Here is a 24,719-nt window from a genome sequence, read left to right as displayed (position 1 = left end):
CCCCCTCGGCTTATACTCGAGTCACCGCTGTCTGACTGCCCGAACAGCGTGTCGAGCAGACAGACAGCGGCCATTCTACCTTTCAAAAGCCGCGCCTCCGCCTCCGCCTCCGCCTGTGATAGGCGGAACACTCAATTTCCCAGCAGTCAGTGTTCCGCCTATCACGGACATCGGCTCATCCTCGGATGAGCCGATGTCCGTGATAGGCGGAACACTGACTGCTGGGAAATTGAGTGTTCCGCCTATCACAGGCGGAGGCGGAGGCGCGGCTTTTGAACAGGGGAATGGCCGCCAGGGCGCCGACGAAGAGCGGCGATCCTGGCATGGGACGACACGGAGGCTCGGGACGGGACGACACGGAGGCTCGGGACGGGACGACACGGAGGCTCGGGACGGGACGACACGGAGGCTCGGGACGGGACGACACGGAGGCTCGGGACGGGACCGGACGGAGGCTCAAGAACAGGTAGGCTGGACACACAAGGCTGCACGGACACACACACACACACACACACACACACACACACACACACACACACACACACACACACACACACACACACACACGGATGGATGGATGGACACACACACACACAGGGATGGATGGATGGATGGACACACACACACACACAGGGATGGATGGATGGATGGACACACACACACACACACACACACACAGGGATGGATGGATGGACGCACACACACACAGGGATGGATGGATGGACACACACACAGGGATGGATGGATGGACACACACACAGGGATGGACGGACACACAGGGATGGACGGACACAGAGGGATGGACGGACACACACAGGGATGGACAGGCATATCTCACCCTCGGCTTATACACGAGTCAATAGGTTTCCCAGTTTTTTGGGGGTAAATTGGGGGCCTCGGCTTATACTCGGGTCGGCCTATACTCGAGTATATACGGTATTTTATTTGCGAATAATCGCACCAACTGTTGTCACCCTCTCACCAAGCTGCTTTGCTATGGTCTTGTAGCCCATTCCAACCTTGTGTAGGTCTACAACCTGGTCCCTGACATCCTTGGACAGCTCTTTGGTCTTGACCATGGTGGAGAGATTGGAATCTGATTAATTGATTGCTTCTGTGGACAGGTATCTTTTATTCAGGTAACAAGTTGAGATTAGGAGCCCTCCCTTTAAGAGAGTGCTCCGAATCTCAGCTCATTACCTGTATAGAAGACACCTAGGAGCCAGAAATCTTGCTGATTGATAGGGGATTAAATACTTCACTCATTAAAATGCAAATGCAAATCAATTTATAACTTTTTTGAAATGTGTTTTTCTGGATATTTTTGTTGTTATCTTGTCTCTTACTGTCAAAATAAACCTACCATTAAAATTATAGATGAATCATTTTTTTGTCAGTGGGCAAATGTCCAAAATCAGCAGGGGATCAAATATTTTTCTTATCATATTCCCCTTTATGACTGTCAACAGAAACCTCCTCCGCCATTAAGAATTATGGCCACCCAAACGTGCTTTGAGCATTTTACTGTGATTTGTAATCGCAGGCAGAATAGCTGCAAATTTGCCAGTGATTCCAAATTGCCAAGTGTGAATTGGGTCTAATACACATTTATATGTATAAATTTGATTTTGTTTTGTTTTTTTGTTTTTTTATCTTTTCTATATTAAGAATTTCCTTGATTGTTCACTCACACTTCTGGTAGCAGAGCAGGAGGAAGTCTCAATTAAAAGTGAAAGTCAGGGAATTGCAGAAGGTTGTTACTCGTGTTTCAAAGCTTGCAAGCATAAATAAATGTCATGTATAGTGGTGACTAAAGAGGAAAAATGAATCACGACCACAAAGACTGACACATGATGACATACCCTGTCATGCTGCCCCTGGCACGGGATAACAAAAAAAAAATGTCAAATTAAAGAAAGTAGGCTTGAGTAACAATTTTTGCAATGTTTATTTTATTTTGTTCAACAATATGCCCAAATAATAAAGTTATTAACCTAGATAAAATTGTTTTCCAGGCTACCCATCACCTGAAAATGCATGTGCTAAATGTTTTTAGCATTCCTCTGTCTTATAAAGAGAAATATTGTTTTTTTTAAATTTGAGATTCCTTCTTACCTTGGTGGGTGGAGCATCAGACTGATGCTACAGCTGTCCCCCGCCGCCTCTGCACTGAGAACCGAGTCACCGAATATTGCCGATGGCTCGGTTCTCACTCATCCCCGAGAAGAGCAATGCTGTTAGTCAGCATCTCTCCTGCTATCCTCCTCCATGCTCATTGGAGTGCTGAGCTGTGGTGGGGCGGGGAGCGCCTGTCTCAGTGGCTTACTGAGTCGCTGAGACTGCTATCAACCAATGCAGCTGGCGGATCCAGACTTGGAAGTCGGGGTGACGTGCTGCCTCAACTGATGGAAATGGACTTCAGACAACTCTCGGCTTAAAACGGGTTACAGGAGAGCAAAGCGAATTGCACTCCTGTGACCCATAGAAGCCCAACCTAAAAAGCTCAGGCTGGACTTCTCCTTTAAAGGGAACTTTTTCTTTTTATATACAAGGCAAAGCACCAAAGCCACTTAATATCCTGTCTCTCCAGTATATACTTAGCCATTGATAGCTCCTTCCCTGCCAATTTGCCCACCAGAAGTGAGGAAAGAAGGCCCGGTATAGGTTTCTAGCTAACCTGTAGGAGCTTACACATGTCTGACCACTCTCTCCCTGCCCCCATGTGACAGTGCTGGCCCATTCACCAGGCACCTCAGTGTCATGTAGGAGAAAGGAAGGGAGTCACCTGCTCCCCCATAGATGGAATGTCAGGTATTTTTCTTCATGTCCATTGCTTAAATGAAGTGGTGGGGTGGAGTGAAGGAAAAGTTAATATAAGCTGCTGTAGAGGGGAACGTTAGGTGACTCTATTGTTTTATTCTACATAAGCAAAGCACGGTTCACTTTAAGGTGTTACTAAACCCACAACAGTAAAATCAGTCAGTATATGCAATAAAGCATGCTTGTTATACTCACTGTGGAACCTAAGGGGTTAATCCGCATTGTATAAAAAGGCTGTTTGGTCCTATCTTCTGTGATCCTCCCCTTCTTCAACTGCTCCTAATCTATCTCCTGATAGTACAGAGCATTGGGGGTATTATGCACATGCTCAGTTTGGTGTGTGTTTTTGGTGTGTGTTTTTTTTCTTGGGAGCGTGCATGTGACCACCACAGAGCCAATCAGTACTGTCCAGACAGAGGGTCAGGGGCCCTGCAGCCTCATAGGACAGTCAGAGGGGAATGAAAACTTCTCCTACAAGCTTTAACCAGACACTGATAGAAGCCACAAGACTGCTATATACTGCTGATGAGAAAATGTATTTAGCAGTTTATATTTGCAAAAATAATTTCATTTCCATTTTCTGTGTACTGTGGGAGACCAGATATAGTGAATGCAGGGTCCTGGGTTTAGTAACACTTTAAGTGAACTGCTTATGTTGTTAAAGAAATGCTGTATATGTACTTCACATGGAAAGGCCATTGAGTTTGCCTTTATTCTAAGTTGTATATACCGTAATAAAGTGCTTCTGGTTTAAAGGCTTTTTACAATGTTTCTGAGTAAGAGAGCAGAAACTTTTGTGGTTCTGTGTGGTATATTCTCCTTCCCTAAGAACTACAGAGAATGCCTCGAATTTGGAATCATTTAGTTTATAGTCATAGTCATTTTAAAAATGAAGGAACGTCAACCAGAGATCGTGTGAATGGGGCAGCTATCTGGGGAAAATAAATGATAGGATGAAAGTACCACTACTAGTGCCCACAATACTATGTCCATTGTGTGTATTAAAAGCATTGACTGTATGTTTAATCAGAGTGTTCATACAAAATGGTAGAAAGTGATGTAAAAAGAAATATAATCACACCTGATTGTCCGCCCCAAGGATACTTTGAAATATCACATGAAATCGCGTGAAAAATAAATATTTTTGACAGTTCATTTAGTATAATGGGTCATTTGTCAACCAGACCCTGTAAGCAGAATAACACATTGTTCCCCAGGAGCTCTGGTTCAGCATATCTTTGGATTGACAGAATGTTGTCAAGGGCTGGGAATGATCCGGCAGTCATTGTACAAGCTGACACCAAGGAAGTATTGGCACACATTTTCAGTGTATTATATTATACTAGACAGACAGAGGGGTCTCATTCTCCTCTCAATGGCAAGGAAGTTTGGATTTTTGGAGAACTGGCCTACCTTGGCTGTCATTGGCAGGGACATTCTGTATCTTAATGAAGTGGACACTGTTTTGCAGAGACAGGAAGGTTAGAAGGTATACGTGGGGTGGATAGAAAATGAAATTAGCTAAGTAGTAGGATACAGCAAACGTAATTGAGGACATGGTATGAGGATAGGATTAGCAGAAGTTTTGTTTAGAACCTAATGTGCTACTAATAAAAGGTTATGAAACTTCTTTTCATAGAAGTCATGACTGAATACTAAAATATGAAATTGCTACATAACTTTAGCACTTAGTTGGTAACATATAAGATGTTATATGTGCTATAGAACATGCCTTATAACTGGTTGTTTTGAGGAACAATATGGCCTTGTGTTCTTATACACATCTCTCTTTTTTCTAGATCCTGTTCTTTGAGAAGACTCAGGAACAATTACGATTGGCTCAGAAGTGGGGATTTGATGAAAGCAAGATTGATGTACTTGGCAAGAAGTATGTTGCACATATTGAGTTGAATTAGACTTGATTGCTAATTTCTTATGTAATACTTTCAGGGCAATGGGCTGGATCAGATAAGAAAAGCCCGGTCCTGCTTTTCTTTGAATTCTCTGAAGGCACTGATAGCGGGTGTACATTATAAAGAAATTTAGAAATCATCCTGCCCTAGAGACCTGAATAATAATAATGTCCCTTTGTTTGAGCTCCACCCTTCAAGCTGACCATACATGGATCAATTTTTTGATCCGTGTATGGGCACCTTGGTTGTACACTAGTTAATCCATTAATCAACTTGTGTACAACCAGCCTGTTGGGTTTTTACCGAACAATTCGTTTCGCTGGCTTTAGCCACTAGCAGTAATCATTGTAATCTGCTGGCATGGAAGGCTTTCTGCTCTCCCCGCTTTCACAACACAATAATGCTAGGGATGAACTGACTGTTGATGTGGGAATCAAGCAATTTTTTTTCCTTCCATTCATGGTGGATGGAAAGAAAATTGCATATTGTATGGCCTGCTTTAGGGCTGCCGTACAGGGCTTGATTTTCTCTCAGTGTGGATGGAGGAATCTCTGCTGCCAGAATACAGTGGAAATGCCAAACAGTGCCTGCATCTGATAGGGTTTAGTGAGAGTTTGGGTGATTATTTTCCACCTGGCTTAGTTGATTTTTAAAACGACTCTTGTTGAGCTGGTCAGTGTTTGCAGAGCCACCTATAGCTCAAATTTTGGCTAGTTCAGCAGGAATCAGCCATAATTTAAGTCTTCTGAGGGGGCATTTAATCTACCCCTCTTATCCTGCTGCCCTAGGCAATGGCCTATAAGGAACTTTTGGTAGATACAATTTTGTCTATATATTTTCTGTTTAAAAGACGGTATAGCTTTCTAAGTGAACTGCTTTCCATATCACACAAGTATAAAGGGAGAGTGCTACACCACATACATTTTACCCATAGTCACAGGGAAATGTCAGGAACACTTTTATTGAATTTTGTATCCAAAAACACTTGTGCTTATAGACATTCATTTACCACATGTATATTCATTTTTTAACAGGTTGTGTAACAAATAAAGCCAAATTTGTTTCCCAATCTGCCATGCATACAATACTAGTTCATAAAACATATGTTCTTAGTCTTTTGTTACATTTTCACCAAAATGTATTCAGTATTAGTATGCACAGGATCAATAAAGTAGTATTAAACCCTCAGCTGTTTTTAGCTTAGCACATCAAAATTTACATTTCCATAAACCTTACCTGCACACGTTCAGTTTACAGCTTTCAATGCTGCTGGCTCCTTCTCTGGCTCCTTCTCTCTCAGTGCTGCTTCCCTGAAATTCAGGTCTTCACAGGAACGAGTAAAAGTTAATTAGATAGAGTAAGGTCCCATACACACTATTAGATTTTCTACAAATTTTTGTCTTGAGATTTACCAAAACCATGTAGTGCAAGGGCCTGCCTGATTGCATACACATTGAAACTCTTAAGGTTTGACCTCATATTATATGGTTTTGGTAAATCTGAAGACAGAAAATCTGCAGAAAATCCAATAGTGTGTATGGGGCTTTAGGGAGGGTTATACACCATGTAATTTTATGCCACCTGTGTCCCATTGGGGAGATTTCACTTAATTTCCTGTTCCATAGCCAAAACAGGATGCGAGAGGAAAGTGAGGAAATCCCTGGTTGTCACCAGAGTCACCAGAACTAGTGTCCACTTTGGAAGATTTCCCCTTTATTACTGCTTACGGGGACAACCTGACATTTTGGGATTTATTTCACTTTTGGTAAAAACTGTCAACATGACAAATAAAGATGACCTTCTCAACGGGGGGAGGGGTTTACCGACAGCAATGAAAACCAGTAGGTGTTATAAGCACTCTCCACTATATTCTAAACTAAAAAAAAAAGGCTTTTAGTTTTACTGTAACAGTGGACAATGCAGTCTCGATCCAGTCTGTTTAGCTTGGAGAAGGGAAAGGGGAGAAGGAGGGAGAGCAAGGGAGATCCTTTCCATCCTAGGTCTCAGGGCTGTGTGTTTCTAATGATGCACACAGTGTAGGGAGACACAGCTCTAGTTCCCGCAGGCAAGGGTGGCTTCAATGGTGTAAATTGAAACCTGGGGCAGCAGTCAAGGCACCGGTTTAAACTGGAACATAGGCAAGGATGAAAAGATAATGAAGCTGCATTCTCATTAGGTTATTAAACCAGCTGCTGAAAGTGCTTAAAAAGTGGGGGTTTAATATCACTTTACCGTGAATTCTAAACTGGCAATTATTAAGGTAAGTTGTAAACATCAGTAAATATTGGTGCTGCCAGTTATTACTGAAAACCTGAGAACTTATCTGAGGTCACACTGCTGGCATATTGCATAATGTGTTTCTTTGTATCTGGACCTTTTTCAGATTCCACAGGTTTACATGGGGGGTGGTAACTTCAGCATCCAATGGTGTAAGTTCAAGTTACTATGACATTGTAGTTTTTATTGGTCTTCCCTTAGAACTTAAAGAAGAGTTAAAGGGATAACCACATCTCGAACAAAAAAAAGTAATAATAATAATAGCCTATTGAAAGATAAACATAAAAAAACAACTGCAATACTCACTTTCTATCCAGAGCTGCCCCCATAGTACTGCTTTTACTGCACAAGATGGCCAGTTGAATGATGGCCTGCAACAATAAAACCAGTTCCTCTGAGCTCAGGCTGTCATAGACACACTCTCAGTCTGTGACTGGACAGTTAAGCAGGGGTGGCACATTATGACCTTATTTCTCTGGCACTCTTTTTTCTCCCCCTATTAGCAAACTCTTTGTCAGCACATAACTGATTGTCTCATTGTGCTGCTTCTTCCTCTCCCGCTCAGCTCTTCGGTACAGTGAATTACAAGAAGCTGTTCCCAGGCCAAATTCAAGTACTTACCCTGCAGTGAATGCATTTAAATCTGAATGCCAGACAGATGCAAAAAAGAAACATTTTATTGCACCTAGGTATTTTTTTTTATAAATCATTAAGCACTCTTTAAGACTTGGAAAGGAAGGGCGGGTCAAAAGATAGTTTTGCATTTTTCTGCATAAGGAATAATTAGCATCATCTTTTTGTAAAGCAGATACAGTATAGGCATCTAAATGGAATCTGTGTTTTATTTATTAATATAGATATTTTTTCCATAGTGAATTCTTCATGCCTGGAATGGTTGATACCCACATCCATGCACCCCAGTACTCTTTCGTTGGAACAGGAATGGAAAGACCTCTTTTGGAATGGTTGAAGCATACTACATTCCCAATCGAAGATACATATGCAAACCTGGAGACTGCTAGTAACGTGTACAATTCAGTTGTTGTAAGGTTTCATATTCTGTGTAGAGTATAGTGTATGTATAGTAAGAGTAGTATAGAAGAGTATTAAGGCCCGATTCACACTGATGCACTGCGGCTTGGCTGTAGCATAAATGTAAGTGTGTTTTTTCTTTGCGTTATACCCTTGTTTTTAGCCACAAGTCCCATAGCCTTCTATTAGGTTGTACATTTTTTCTACAGTTTCCAAAAGCACACAAAAAAGTCCTGCATGCTGCCTCTATTGTGCACCCGCGGATACACCCGGGACACGGCCAAACCGGTAGTTGCATTTGTGAAATGTTTGCCTATCTCATAATGGAACATACATGAACAATGTTAATAATAATAATTGTGATATAAGTTGTGTGGAGGGCTTTTGAAAATTAAAAAAAAAAAAGTAATGGCATAAACAGTATGTTTTGTGTTTGATATACAGTACATGTCCCCCTCATGGAAGTTTCATGTTTTTCATTTTCTTTAGTATTTTTTTTTTTAATTAGAAGTAATAACTGGTTGAATTACATACCTAGACCAAAGATGGCATAACCCTTACACCTTTAAGCTGGTAGTAATGAAGGACTGTACAGCTGGTAGAAACAATTGGAAACTCGTGGAAATTATATGTACAGTGGGGAAAATAATTATTTGATCCCCTGCAGATTTTTTAAGTTTGCCCACCTACAAAGAAATGTATGGTCTATATTTTTTTATCATAGGTGTATGTTAAATGATAGAGAAAGAGTATTAACCAAAAATCCATAAAAAAACACTTGATACAAATGTTATAAATTGAGTTGCAGTTCAGTGAGCAAAATAAGTATTTGATCCCCAAGAAAAATATGACTTAGTACTTGGTGGAGAAACCCTTATTGGCAAGCACAGTGATAAGACGTTTCTTGTAGTTAGTTACCAGGTTTGCATACATCTCAGGAGGGATTTTGGTCCACTCTTCTTTACAGACCTTCTCTAAATCCTTAGGGTTTCTTGACTGTTGCTTGAAGTTTCAGCTCCCTCCATAAATTTTCTATAAGATTAAGGTCTTGTTGCCTTGGCGGTATGTTTTGGGTCATTGTCATGCTGGAAGACCCTTGTACGACCCATATTCAGTTTTCTGGCCAAGGAAAGAAGGTTCTCATCCAAGATTGTAAGCTCTAACAAGTAGGGCCCTCTTAATTTTTCTGTATTGAATTGTATTGTAATCGTACTGTCTGCCCTAATGTTGTAAAGCGCTGCGCAAACTGTCAGCACTATATAAATCCTATATAATAATAATAATAATATTAATCTAGGATTTTACAATACATGGCCCCATCCATTGGCCCCTCAATGCGAGAAAGTCGGAAGGTACCTTTAGCTAAGAAACAGCCCCAAAGCATAATGTTTCCACCTCCGTGCTTGACTGTAGGGATGGTGTTCTTAGGGTCAAATTCAGCATTTTTCTTCCTCCAAACACGGAGAGTAGAATTCATACCAATGAGCTTAATTTTGGTCTCATCTGACTTCAGAACCCTCTCCCAATCCTTCTCTGAATAATTTAGATGTTCATTGGCAAACTTCAGAGGGGCCTGTACATGTGCCTTTTTGAGGAGGGGGAACTTGCGGGTGCTGAAGAATTTCAATCCATAGCGGCATATTGTAAGTGGGCAAATTTACCAATTCTACAGGGGATCAAATAATTATTTTCCCCACTGTATGCTTAACTCGTCTGATCTAAATAATAATAATAATTAATAAAGACAATCCAATTTATCAAACAGCATGCATACCACTTTGCACTGAAATTTTAATACTGAATAAAAAGTTTTAACCACTTTAGGACCGCCGCATGTAATTATACGTCGGCAGAATGGCATGTATGGGCACAAGTACCTGTACATGCTTGCCTTCCAGTGGGTGGGGGGTCCGATCGGACCCCCTCCCGCTGGCTGCGGCAGTCCGTTTCGCTTCATCCGGGATGAGGGGATGGCCGTTGGTTTCTGGCCTTCCCCTCTTAATCGCTCCTGGCGAATGAGAAGCTTCCCCTGCCTGTATAGTGTAAACACAGGCAGGAGGAAGTGATGTCACTCTCCTCGGGGCGGTCTTTTTGACCGGACTGCGAGGAGAGGACATAGTAAGTGTGCACCAATCACTACACTGACATGTAGGAACACATAGGCACACAAATCACCTCCCATCACCCCCCGATCCCCCCCCCAGTCACAGTGTCACTGATTGCAGTGATCATTTATTTACTGATCACTGCATTTAGTGTCAGTTGTGACAGTAAAAAGTGTCAGGGCAGTTAGTGTTAGGTCCAGGGTAGACCCCTAACCCCCAATACATGTTTAACCCCCTGATTGCCCCTAGAGTTATCCCTTTCACCCCCTTTTGCCAGTGTCACTAAGCAATAGTTTTTCTTTTTTTTTTTTTTTTAGGTTCACCGCCAGGTTTTTATAGTGTTAGGTACCCCCATATACTACCTAATAAAGATTTTAACCCCCTGATTGCCCCTAGAGTTAACCCTTTCACCAGCGAACACCGTATAAGGCCGCGTACACACGCGCGGACTGTTTGCCCAACCTTGTTCGGCAAACAGTTTCGGCAAACAGTCCGCTCAAAATTTGCATGAGCGGACTTGCCCACACACGAGCGGACTGTTTCAGCGAACTGTTTGCCAAACAGTCCGCTCAACTTTTGAAATGAACGGACTCGCCCACGTAAGGCGGAGGCAAATCCGCCCATTTCGAGCGCGTGTACAGGTAGGCGGGGCCCGCGAAGGAGACGTCGCGGGCTCCGCTGCCTGGAATGGGCTTAAAGGGGAACCCCAACGCCGAAAAAAATCAGCGTGGGGGTTCCCCCAAAGTCCACACCAGACCCTTGTCCGAGCACGCTACCCGGCCGGAATGCCAGAGCCGCGCTGTGCGGTCACTTATATAGTGACAATGGGGCGGGGTCACATGGTATATGTCACATGGGTTGGTCACATGGGTTGATGTCACATGGGGACTATGACATCGTAAGGGGCGGGGTCACCATGTGACCAACCCATGTGACATATACCATGTGACCCCGCCCCATTGTCACTATATAAGTGACCGCACAGCGCGGCTCTGGCATTCCGGCCGGAGAGAGCGACGTGTCAACATCTCCTGGAGAAGAACAAGAAGAAGAACAAGAACGGAAGGCGGTGACGGCGACAGCGACAGCGGCGACAGAAGACCGGGCCACCGCCTGTAAAAGAGCTACAAGAAGGCGCGGTGGCCCGGCAGAAGAACCGAAGGCGGCGACAGAAGAACGGAAGGCAGCGGCGACAGAAGACCGGGCCACCGCCTGCAAAAGAGCTACAAGAAGGCGCGGTGGCCCGGCAGAAGAACCGAAGAGGGGGACAAGACCCCCGAAGTCGGGAGAAGAGGCCGGCGGCGGGGAGGAAGAAAGCCGGACTCCTCCGCTAGCAAAAGAGCTACACGAAGATAGCGGAGGAGTCCGGCGAGAAGACCCCCGAAGACGGAAGACCCCCGGAGCTGTGCAATAAAATATTTTTTCCCTGTGTTGTGTTTTTTTTGTACTTTATTTCACAGGTGAATGGGTAGGGGTACATTGTACCCCATACTCATTCACATAGGGTGGGGGGCCGGTATCCGGGGGCCCCCTTCTTAAAGGGGGCTCCCGGATTCCGATAAGCCCCCCGCCCGCAGACCCCGACAACCAACGGCCAGGGTTGTCGGGAAGAGGCCCTTGTCCTCATCGACATGGGGACAAGGTGCTTTGGGGTGGGGGGGCCGCGCGGCCCCCCCTTCCCCAAGGCACCCCCCCATGTTGAGGGCACGCGGCCTGGTACGGCTCAGGAGGGGGGGCGCGCTCGCTCGCCCCCCTTTCCTGGCCGGCCGGGTAGCGTGCTCGGACAAGGGTCTGGTGTGGACTTTGGGGGAACCCCCACGCCGATTTTTTTCGGCGTTGGGGTTCCCCTTTAAGCCCATTCCAGGCGGCGGAGCCCGCAACGTCTCCTTCGCGGGCCCCGCCTACCTGTACACGCGCTCGAAATGGGCGGACTTTCCGAGCGGGAACAGTTTGCTCATTTCGAAAGTAGCCTACACACGGGCGGACTGTTCGCTCAAACACAGTTTCAGCGGACAGTTTTTCGGAATTTCCGAAAGACTTTGTCCGTCCAACTGTCCGCTGAAACTGTCCGCTGAAAGCCCACACACGGGCGGACTGTCCGCCCAAACACTGTTCAGCGGACAAGGTTGGGCGAACAGTCCGCCCGTGTGTACGCGGCCTTAGTGTCACTGGTGACACTGGTTAGCCAGTTAGTTATTTAGTTATTTAGGTTCCCCGTCAGGTTTTTATATAGCGTCAGGGACCCCCATATACTACCTAATAAAGGTTTTAACCCCCTGATTGCCCCTAGAGTTAACCCTTTCACCCCCTTTTGCCAGTGTCACTAAGCGATCGTTTTTCTGATCGCTGCATTAGTGTCACTGGTGCCACTAGGTAGCTAGTTATTTTTTAGGTTCACCGCCAGGTTTTTATAGTGTTAGGTACCCCAATATACTATCTAATAAAGATTTTAACCCCCTGATTGCCCCTAGAGTTAACCCTTTCACCAGCAATCACTGTATAAGTGTCACTGGTGACACTGGTTAGCCAGTTAGTTATTTAGTTATTTAGGTTCCCCGTCAGGTTTTTATATAGCGTCAGGGACCCCCATATACTACCTTATAAAGGTTTTAACCCCCTGATTGCCCCTAGTTAACCCTTTCACCAGTGATCACCGTATAAGTGTTACGGGTGGCTCTCGTTAGTTAGTTTGCTTTTTATAGCATCAGGGCACCCACCATTTATTACCCAATAAAGGTTTAACCCCCTGATCACCCAGCGGGTAATATCAATTAGGTTTTAGGGTCAGATAGGGTCTGCGTCACCCCAGGCAGCGCTAGGTTAGTGCCAGTACCGCTAACACCCACGCGCAAAGCATACACCTCCCGTAGTGGTATAGTATCTGAACAGATCAATATCTGATCTGATCAGATCTATACTAGTGTCCCCAGCAGTTTAGGGTTCCAAAAAAACGCATTGTTAGCGGGATCAGCCCAGATACCTGCTAGCACCTGCGTTTTGCCCCTCCGCCCAGCCCACCCAAGTGCAGTATCGATTGATCACTTTCACTTACTAAACACATAACTGCAGCATTCGCAGAGTCAGGCCTGATCCCTGCGATCGCTAGCAGTTTTTTTGGTAGCGTTTTATATTTAAATCCTGAAGGTGGTGCTTGGTTTTCGGGGTCCCGTACGCGGCTAGGCTCCCAAAAAGTCCCCCACATGTGGTATCCTCGTACTCAGGAGAAGCAGCAGAATTTATTTTGGGGTGTAATTCTACATATGCCCATAGCATGTGTGAGCAATATATCATTTAGTGACAAGGTTGTGCAAAAAAAAAAAAAGTTTGTAATATTCCCACAACTTGTGGAAAAATATAAAATATTCCATGGACTCAAGATGCCTCTCAGCAAATAGCTTGGAGTGTCTACTTTCCAAAATGGGGTCATTTGGGGGGGGGTTTGTGCTATTTTGGCATTTTATGGCCTTCGAAACTGTGATAGGTAGTGAGGAGTGAGATCAAAAATTTGCACCCTTAGAAATCCTGAAGGCAGTGATTGGATTTCGGGGTCCCGTACGCGGCTAGGCTCCCAAAAGGTCCCACATATGTGGTATCCCCATACTCAGGAGAAGCAGCAGAATATATTTTGGGGTGCAATTCCACATATAACTATGGCATGTGTGAGCAATATATCATTTAGTGACAACTTTTTGTAAACTTTTTTTTTGTGTCATTATTCAATCACTTGGGACAAAAAAAATATTCAATGGGCTCAAGTTGCCCCTCAGCAATTTCATTGGGGTGTCTACTTTCCAAAATGGGGTCATTTGGGGGGGGGTTTGTACTGCCCTGCCATTTTAGCACCTCAAGAAATTAGATAGGCAGTCATAAATTAAAAGCAGTGTAAATTACAGACATTTTTTTTACTATAGACATGTGGCTGAATACATTTTGGTCTAAATGTATACTAAAATTGAGTTTATTCGATTTTTCTTATAACAAAAAGTAGAAAATATCTTTTTTTTTTCAAAATTTTCAGTCTTTTTCCTTTTATATTGTAAAAAATAAAAATTGCAGAGGCAATCAAATACCATCAAAAGAAAGCTCTATTTGTGGGAGGAAAAGGACGCAATTTTCGTTTGGGTACAACATTGCATGACCGCGCAATTACCAGTTAAATCAGTGCAGTGCAAAATTGTAAAAAGACCTCTGGTCCTTAGGCTGACAATTGGTCCGGGGCTCAAGTGGTTAAACAATCAAGTTAAAGTGATTATAAAGTCTTCTTAAAAAAAAAAAAATGCACCACACAGATTGCACTTGGCTCAAAAAAAGGTTCATGAGCTAGTTTTACAAGTAAATGGGCTGCCCTATACTGCTGCATGACAAACGTGCCAGAAAAATACAGTCAAAAAAGTGACACATTGCATCACACAGGTCTGAATGTGTCCTAATTGAATTTCCTACTACCCAGCCTAATCAGGGTTGGCAATGATTATGTCCTCAGGGACTCTGGTGTCCTTTTGAACACGCACGCTTATACTTGACCTGCCCATAAAAAATGAATAGAGGGACATATTCGATTATTGCAGAGGTCTGTGGAGCGCTGGATGATACAAACCATTATGCTTGAGTGTATCATGTCATTCATTGCTATTGGTCAAAGAGGGATGGTTGCTTCCATACAGGGTGTCACATGAGTGGAGTTGAATATTTGAAAGATGACTTTATTATTTATTTGAATGTAGGTCTTTTATACTAGTCTCTGTTAATTTTTTTTTTTATTAAGTTTTGTTTCTTTTTCTTTTAGAAAAGAACACTTAGAAATGGCACAACAACAGCTTGCTACTTTGCAACAATTCACACCGATGCTTCTATTGTATTGGCTAGCATTGCTGGTAAGAACTTATAGACTATAAATAACAAGCAATAAGTACAAACAATATTAATATGCTCTTTTTATTTATTTAATAGCACTCCAATAATCAGTTTAAATCTCTGTACGGTTGTTTTGTTTTGTGGTAATTAGTCCACTCAACTGTGTTATATGCCTGGGAAGGCTTCCAAACAGACTACCACTTTAGAACAAGGCTAGGCAACCTTTTGAGAATAATGTTTTGAAAAATGTTTGTAAGAAAATGAGAGTGCTAGATATATAAAACAAAATGTCTACTTTATATTTTCAATCAAGAAAAGGACTTATGTAATACTTATTAATATATATTAGTATATATTATATACTAAGTATAGTATTATACTTATATATTATATATAGTATATATTAGTAAGTACATTGGCTGCTATAAACTAGATTCTACAATAGTACTCTGCGACACTGTTGTCAGTGACTTCAATAATAACTCAAAACATACCCCCCGACTTTAAACTTTCATAAAGAGGGACAGCCTGGATAAGGTATAATATGGTGCTTGCAATATGAAAAGTGGAGTGTAGGGGTCCAGTAGTATGTTAAGGCTAAATGCTGGGTTCGGGAGTAATGCAAAGTGCAGACGTGAGTAGTTTGTAGGGCAGAGTACAGGGGTCAGTAGTATGCGAGACAGAGTGCAGAGGTCAGCAGTATGCATGTGTCAGTGGTATGTAATATAGTGGGGTTAGTAGTTTGTAGAACAGAGTTTAGGGGTTAGTAGTAGTTAATGCAGAGTTCAGGAGTCAGTACCACGAAGGGCAGAGTGCAATAGTCAGTAGTTTGTAAGGCAGAGTGCAGGGGTCAGTAGTATGTGAGTCAGAGTGCAGGAGTGAATTGTACGTAAAACAGAGTGCCGGGGGCAGTAATTTGTAGGGCAGAGCTAAGGGGTCTGTAGTATGCAATACAGAGTTAAAGGATCAGCATTATGTAGGGCAGTGTGCAGGAATTAGTAGTATGTAGGACAGAGTACAGGGGTTGGTAGTATATAGGGCAGAATACAGGGATCAGTATTATTTAGGGCAGAGTACAGGGGTTAGTAGTATGAAGGGCAGAGTGCAGGGATCAGTATTATGTAGGGCAGAGTGCAGGAGTGAATTGTATGTAAAACAGAGTGCAAGGTTCAGTAGTTTGTAGGGCAGCGTTAAGGGCCTTGGACCTGTCCCAGAAGACTGCATGGAGAGAGGGAGGAGATCTTGTCAGGCTATCCGAGTGGAAGTGGGAGCAAGTACCCCCCCCCCCAAAAAAAAAAAGTGCCATTTATTAAAGAAATTAGAATGGGGAATGGTTAGAATCTGTCAAGCTTTATGGCTATCCAGAAATAAAAATAAAAATGCCTAGTAGAGAAGGGTTTTTATTTCTTCCTGCTTTTTATCTGGTGAAACCATAGTCAATAGGAGAGGGATTGATGGCACATCTCTCTAATGGAGCCACAGATAGCAATAAAAACTTTACGCATCCCCATTATATCCAAAACCAGGCAGAAAAATGGTATTGGCTTGACATATACTTGACATATACTTTAAAGAATTACTGAAACAATGAACATACTTACTTTGTATAACTGAGGTGACAGTCTGCATTGTTGTTTGCTAGACCCACCTAACCAATATACTGTACAGCTACAGTATATTTAATAAAACAGGAAAGAGAGCTAGACCAAGACAAATTCTAAGACAATATATGATATATAGTATGTGCTTAGGGTAGTGATGCCTGATCAGTGGGAGATGATTGTTTTTATAATATAGTGTCACGTTTACAGTTCCAGGTCTATACAGAATTTGTCAGCTATTGTATATGCAGTCATTTATTAGCAAACAGTCTGAATCAGGTGTTGCCCTCAAATGCCTGACACACACTAACAAACCAGTCAAGGAGTTTATGGGGGACGCTGTGCAGGATGGATAGTGCTTCCAGGTTTTTGCACTTGAGCCCTATTTTTGGTTCTTCTCTATTCACAGTTTGTTGGTTCCCCAGTTGTGGGCATAAGACTGTATATAATTATTGAGGGTGGTTTGGCTACTTTTTTCCTTGCCTTTATTTATCCCTTATAGTGCAGTTATTCATTTTCAGGGGACACACCTTGATATAGCTTTGAAGATTCTATTGGGCTGGAAGTTCTGGAATAAGTGGATTTATAGAGAGCATTTCTATACTATCTTCCCTGTGTAGATTTATTACCTTCCTTCCTACCATATTTTGTATGGATCCATGACCCTTTGTGTGACAAACTCTGTCGGGATGGTCTCTGGTTTGACATTATTGTAACATCCGTATGATAGCACACAACTCCTGATGAAGCGAAGGTCACGAAACATGTTGAGCTGCATATGAAATAGCGGTGGAGCTTTATACCATCTTTGATATTTACCCTCTAATCCAACATGATGTGTTTATACTAATTCTACAGTTGGTTCGACCAATTCTAATAATTTACGGTGCACAATGCTACTTTGTTTTTAACTTGATGTTTTTAACTCTTTTATGTGCATTGTTAAAGATTTGAATTTCTACTTTATCTTGCTTGGTTGTGCCTACAAAGTCCTCGAACTGTGTTTCAACTTTTGTAATTATTCATCTACCACTAAGCCTACAAACAAACACCTACAACACAGACCTATATCTACAGTATATTAAACAACACAAGGGGGGTTATTTACTAAAGGAAAATCCACTTTGCACTGCAAGTGCACTTGGAAGAAAAATCGCTGTAGATCCGAGGGGGACATGCAAGGAAAATAAAAAAACAGCATTTTTTAGCTTGCACATGATTGGATGATAAAATCAGAAGAGCTTCCATTTATTTCATATCTACCCCTTAGATTTAGAGGGACTGCACTTCCAAGTGCACTTTCAGTGCAAAGTGGATTTGCCTTTCGTAAATAACCCCCAAAGGTCCTTTGTAACAAAATTAATGACAATATTATTGGGTTTCCTGTAGCAATACATATTTAGGACAAAGAAAGCTCAAAATAGTGCCATATGTGAATAGTTAACACAACATGGTTTTGTTTTATAGATCAGTATGGTCAGAGAGCATTTATTGGGAAAGTTTGCATGGATAGCAACAAAGCATACCCCCAATATAAAGAAAGCAATGAAGAGTCTATAAAAGAAACCAAAAGGTAAAGTACACACACAAACAGTATAGTATAAAGCTCTGCTAGATAGCTAAGCCAGCTTGGAGATCTGACTTTTTTGTACCTCAGTTAAGTAAACTTGGGAGGAATGAGAAACAGCTGAGAGCTATGTATGTAGTAAAATAATCAAGAAATATAATTTAAGGGCTTGTTTACACTTGCAGCAGTTTCTGAAAAGTGATCACATTTCAGAGAGCAGTACAGGAGTTGCATTACTGTTGCCACATAAATGCCCTTTTTGTTATAGCCAAACAGGATTTTGCTAGTCTGGCAAGCTGTTGCAATGTGGCCCCACTTACTTACCCAGTACTGCTGTCAAACATGGTAGGGGTATGATTTTTACCGCCGCACACCACAATGTTACCCAACCTCCCTTGTGTATACAAGTGATAATTAAATTACAGGTGCAGTGGTGGGCAGCATTATGGTCAGTAAATTAACTATATATTTACTATGCATTTAAAATACAAAATCCACAACAAATATTAATTCTTTCTGTAGTGGCCATTTCCCTTTGCAGGGCGGCCTTGACTTATTGGGCTTACCGGTTACCTCCGCTTGGCTTGTTCTTCCACGTCTAGGGGTTCCCAGGGTTGATACCCAACAACTTGAACGCTGACACAAATAAAGTTCTTTTGAAAGGTTTTATTTTGCAGTGGTAACATCCAATAACACAGTCTCTCATGGGAACAGAGGGCACAGGTGAAGAACTCAGGCACCTTGAACTGCAGGTCTGGCAAAGTCTCTAATTCCACCCAGAGAGTAGCCACTCACAGCTGGGTACTTCAAGGCTGAACAGATCTCTAGCCAGAGATCATGGCAGTCAGCACATTGACTGAAAACTTGAAGCAATTCTATGAACGTGTTCAAGCTGTAACTAAAGGTGAGCGGGAACCTTTTTCCTCAGTACCTGGAACATTCTCTGTCTCCTCAATGGCACTGGAAAAATTTGAATTTGTCAATGTCCTTCCCAACTCAGTAACCAGGCACTTCTCAGGATACTGCTTGTCAGCCCTCCTCCGAAGAGTCCTCCCCTGGTCACTTCCACGAGCTGTGGTGCCTCTCTAAGCCGAGAGCACACCCGGACACCTTGAATCCTCCCTCAGTTACTGCGCCTCGGACCAGCAAGTTCCGAGACTCGGGAACAAACAGATCCCTACCCCAGACCAGGCAGGTCTATTGGGGGCCTCTAACAGGGACATGTTGCGGGATGTCGAACACCCCGTGACCGGGACCCCTCACGGGGCTACCCCGGTCCTGGAACCAGAACATACCAAACGGGCCTCACAAACTCCTCTCTTGAACCACGTGACCCACACCTCTTAAGTACCCCTTCCCAGACTCCCCAGCGGGCCCCGGAACTCCCACTGATTGGTTCTGAGAAGGCTGATACCTAAAACATCCAACCAGGCCTGATTCTGGCCTGTCATGTGCACCTCACTGTTCACATGACCAGGCAGAACTTCTAAAACAGCCCGGCCAGACTGATGTTAAGGCCAACCTATGTAATTAACCCTCAGAACCCCTACTGTTCTGAGGCAAAAACTAAATTTACATGCGTATGACATTTTGTCCAAAATGCCATCCGCTACATTTCAAATACATTTATATAGCTTATAATATGTTCCTGTTCAGGAAACAGGGAAACAAGCTAAGAACCAAATGTAAAATTGTAAAATAATACATACATTGATATCACCTCCATTTAAATTAAACCTGTTAGCATTGCTATTACCCCTCATAGGTTTGGCTCCCATGTAGCACTGATGGTTGAAGTTGCCCAGTCCCCAAAGTGGTGCTAGTTCCAGAGCAGGCACTTGTCTATGCATGATGATCTTGCACGAGCATGCTCTGCCTTAAAACTGGCACACCTTACAGTGCCATAATTCAGCACTATATTTATGTCCTCGTTGTGATAATTAATAGCCATACCCACAGACCCTTAATTGTTTAAAAGTAAAATTTACAGCAATAGATGAAAGTGTATTTTGTATATTGTTTTCTAGGTTTGTTGAAGTCATGAAAAAGGAAAAAGTGAGTATGAAGTTCAAACATTACTGACATATATTTTAAAACATTCATTTTGATGATTTTGTTTAACTTTAGGAGCCACATGCGTTGATGATGATATGTCATTATTCTTAGATACCTAGTGCTGGTAGATATCTAGTGCTAGTAGCCTATTATCAACATTGAGTGTGGCTGTTCAGCTCAAGACTTTGGTAAAAAAAAGTTAATGAAGTTGCTTTCTTTGGATCAAGTTTCAGATGCTATTCATTGGGCTGTGGTGGGGTAGGGGATGGTTCTGTACCCTCATTCTAGGAGGACCCTTTTAATGGGTGTAACCTCTTGCCTGTTCTCTGAGTCTGCTTCTCCAGAACAGTCATTGGAAGGAGTTAATCTTATTCTTTTTCTTTTTCAATCACTCTGGACCAATCACCCTTAAATATTGCATAACCAAATTAGAAATGACCACCTCTGAGAGATTTAAATTCCTTAAAATTTCCAACTTCCTTCACTCATTATGGAAGACTAGACCTTCTCCTCCCAACATTATACCCTATGAACACTGGTGTGCTCAAGCCATGGAACAGAGACTGGCAGGCAAGGATGAGGCTATACATTAATGTGTATTTCCACTTTTGCAGCCAAATTGGGATAACACCTACTTTATATTTGTTACATGTCCTATCCCCATTCACATATCATAACTTAAAAAAAAATGCAGCATACATTTTTTAAATGCTCCAGCAAACAAGATCATCCAGCAAAGAAAAATGCTACATAGTTCTCTGTTATTGATGGGGCTGAGCAGCTGCCATAATTAACCCTGTCGGTATTGTGCAGGCAGATCTTCTTCACTATCAATTCTAACTAGATTTGAGCACTGTCTGTCCTAACAAAGGATTAGTGGTTTAGAGATTTAAGGGCTGGGCAACTTGAATTGTATGTTAATGAGAACAGACTTGGGACAGATTTATTTTAACATTTAAAAAACCTTGCAATCAGCAATGATATCTTGTCCTGAGAATGGTCTAAAAGTTAAGACATATGTATAAGATTTTTTTAGGCATGCTGTGTGAATGGGAACACATAACAAGCATATAATGTAGTTTTCTCAAATTTGACTGCAAAGGTGGAAATACACTTTAAATCAAGAACATCAGGACCATAAGAATAAAAAATATTTACTATGGTCTGTAAAGTTATGGGCATACCAGTTGAGAAATCTCCACACATAGCTTTACTAAATTTCCCTATAGAAAAGGCCTCCAGAAATATGTGGAAGCGACCCTTTGTCCCTCTTACCATGGCAAAACGAAAGATCTCCTGGATTATGGCTCAGGAGAAGATAGTCAGCATACTATAGGAGGAATTTCGAATCTACCTGGGAACCCTGGGCAGACTATGTGCACATGCCACTACATCCTTCATAGGGCTCAATAGCCCACGGTAATGTTCCACCAGACACACCTAAATCTCTACCTATCTCTTTCTCCCTCTCTTCCCTCTCTTGCCCCCCCCCCCCTCACATTCTTCTCCCCCGCCCCTGTCTCCCTTCTCTTTCTTTCTCTCTAGTATTTATTTTATTTTATATATATCACAAGCAACCGCTTGTGTATGCTTCAGTTAGGTTTCACATTGGATAATTCTCCTAAACCAAGTATCAAGTACTTTGTTGTTATGATATGTTATGAGATTACGGCAGTTGCCCACGCAGCCCATGACACAGCTTGATCCCTTTAGGGGTGTCGGAGCAAGAGGGACAACTCCAATTCCTCTCTTTTATACATCAATCTCTATCTTATGCTGGGGTTTTTCCTTTTATTTAAAAAAGAAAAATTCTAAACCTAGTCAACACGCTGATGTAAGAGTTTCTTCATTCTAAATTTCTGTATGACGGAAAGATTTAATGCTTATGTTTACCTTGTTTTTTACACAAGAAAAACTCAATAAAAAACTATTGGAAGTAAAAAAAAAACAAAAAAAAACTGAATTCCTGGGTTCCTTAATGGTTTATAAAGAAAACAAGATTTTAGTTATCACATTTAAAATCTTTGTGGCTGTGCATGGCCTCATTCACACAGCCACATCATTCATTCACAGTCATCTCTAAGTGAACAAACTGCAAATCCTGTTAGCTACTGCAGCAGCCAACTTTTAGTTCTCAATGGACTATGAGCGAGCTGATCAGCGCATTCATAGTCCATTCACACTCCTTCCACCCTTCAAACTGAAAGCACTTACAGAAGTACCGGCAGAATGCTGAAGGGAAAGTGTGCAGGAGCCTGACATTACACTTGCAATCTGCTGGCTGTGTGCAGTACTTTCAAGGTTCCTGTAGAAAAAAATAATAAATGCTAATTATTTATTACCTGCAAAAATATGTGCATTATTTTTTTTAGTTAAAGGTGAACTTAGTCTTTAAATGTTTTTTTATGTTTGCCAGTATTTCAACTTTCTGTAGACAGGCAGTATAATCTAACTGTTTCAGCTGAATTCTGGTGTTGCTCAATGGACTGTGAGAAAAAGATTTTAATATAAGTACAAAAATCTTTTCTTTTTTATTTTACTGCTGAAATGTTAGCATGCTCCAATATTTTAATGTGGAAAAACACTTTAACAGAGAGTACATATAGTAAAGTAGATTTATATTTATTACTTCCAGTCTTCCAAAAATAAATTGATTACAGAGAACAGCTCAGTGGATATATTGCCTAGTATGTTATACTGCAAATAGTTGACAGTGTCTACATTTGGAAATCATATTTTCTTTTCATAATGTTTATTTATAGTCAATTACACTTTGTGAGTGATTTTTGTGGTTTCATATGCGTTTAAATTCAGCATTATTAGTAAGTTGTAAAATGCATGATACCGCTTAAGTGAAGAATTAGGTTATACTTGCTTCATTGTGTTCCTCTCAGATTTCTATGCAGACCGCCATTCACATGATCTTCTAATTATTGTGATATTGATGACTTTCTCAGTATGACAGAGTAAAACCCATTGTAACTCCCCGGTTTGCAGTAACCTGCAGCGAAAAATTGCTTAACGAACTTGGCACATTAGCTGAGGAGCACCAGCTGCATATACAGGTATTTATTACAAAAATTCAGAAACCAAAATAAATTTTTAAGTTGTTTACAATATTTAATTGTTTTTTAGTCATATTTATTTATAAGGATAGTTTATGTTTTATATATTTTTGTTTTGCAAATAAAAATGACATGCATGACAAAAGATTCCCAGAGCATCATGTGTTAGCTAATAATATAGCACAGGAGACATAGTTCCCTTTCAGACAGAACTGTATTTCTCTGAGTAAGTATACTGATCTGTCTAATATGGGATAATGCAGTCTGTGTTTAAATTTCACCTTGATACGTTGATCTTGTGATCTCTGTAAACAATAGGCTTTCATTAATATGTGATCATAACAGCAAAAGGGCCCTGGGGCTTTACATGCTGGCTGTATAGGAAAGTTCATAATGTTACCAAGCAATTTTTCAAATTGTTATTTTTTATAATGTTTTATTATTATTTAACCACTTTCAGACCGGACCAATTTGCTGGTCAAAGACCAGACCACTTTTTTCGATTCGGCACTGCGTCGCTTTAACTGACAATTGCGCGGTCCTGCGACGTGGCTCCCAAACAAAATTAACGTCCTTTTTTTCCCACAAATAGAGCTTTCTTTTGGTGGTATTTGATCACCCCTGCGGTTTTTATTTTTTGCGCTATAAACAAAAATAGAGCGATAATTTTGAAAAAAACGCATTATTTTTTACTTTTTGTAATAATAAATATCCCCCAAAAATATATAAAAAAACATTTTTTTCCCTCAGTTTAGGCCGATACGTATTCTTCTACATATTTTTGGTAAAAAAAATCGCAATAAGCGATTATTGATTGGTTTGCGCAAAAGTTATAGCGTTTACAAAATAGGGATAGTTTTATAGCATTTTTATTAATAATAATTTTTTATTATTTTTTTTTTTACTAGTAATGGTGGCGATCTGCGATTTTTATTGTGACTGCGACATTGTGGGGGACCCATCGGACATTTTTGACACATTTTTGGGACCATTGTCATTTATACAGTAATCACTGCTATATAAATGCAGTGATTCCTGTGTAAATGACACTGGCAGTGAAAGGGTTAACCAGTGGGTGGCAGTGTAGGGGTTAAGTGTTCCTAGGGGTGTGTTACTAACTGTGGGGGGGTTGGGCTTTCATTTAGTGTACACTGATCTCTGCTCCAATCACATGGAGCAGAGATCAGCGTCACTAGTTGCTAGGCAGAATGGAAAAATTTTGTTTATACAGCATTTCCTCCATTCGGCCGCTACGTGAGACGATCGCGGGGATGCCCGCGGCGATCGAGTCCGCGGGTCCCGCGACCGGACTCACGGGGGTCCCGACCAGCGCGGGAGCGCGCCGCCGGCGGCGCGCTCCCGATGGCACGGCGGCAACGAATATTGGACGTACATGTACGCCAATATGCCTGCCCGTGCCATTCTGTCGA

General features: G+C 41.8%; 1 protein-coding gene across 2 annotated transcripts in view; it reads left to right on the top strand.

Moving 5' to 3' along the window:
• The window catches only part of GDA (guanine deaminase), a 127,935-nt gene that overhangs the window by 78,828 nt on the left and 24,388 nt on the right, over nt 1-24,719 (top strand). For both annotated transcript variants that reach the window (XM_077474945.1, XM_077474946.1), the window contains exons 2-7: nt 4,620-4,708; nt 7,883-8,054; nt 14,934-15,021; nt 18,070-18,175; nt 20,197-20,224; nt 23,182-23,289. In XM_077474945.1, the coding sequence (XP_077331071.1) occupies nt 4,620-4,708; nt 7,883-8,054; nt 14,934-15,021; nt 18,070-18,175; nt 20,197-20,224; nt 23,182-23,289 (591 nt within the window). The remainder of the gene's footprint in view (nt 1-4,619; nt 4,709-7,882; nt 8,055-14,933; nt 15,022-18,069; nt 18,176-20,196; nt 20,225-23,181; nt 23,290-24,719) is intronic.

This window comes from Lithobates pipiens, unplaced genomic scaffold (genome assembly GCF_037356315.1).
Source record: "Lithobates pipiens isolate NorthernLeopardFrog02 unplaced genomic scaffold, aLitPip1_a1.2 Scaffold_13, whole genome shotgun sequence".
Classification (NCBI taxonomy): Eukaryota; Metazoa; Chordata; class Amphibia; order Anura; family Ranidae; genus Lithobates; species Lithobates pipiens.
The sequence above is the reverse complement of the archived record's forward strand: the minus strand, read 5'-3'. Positions and strand labels throughout refer to the sequence as shown.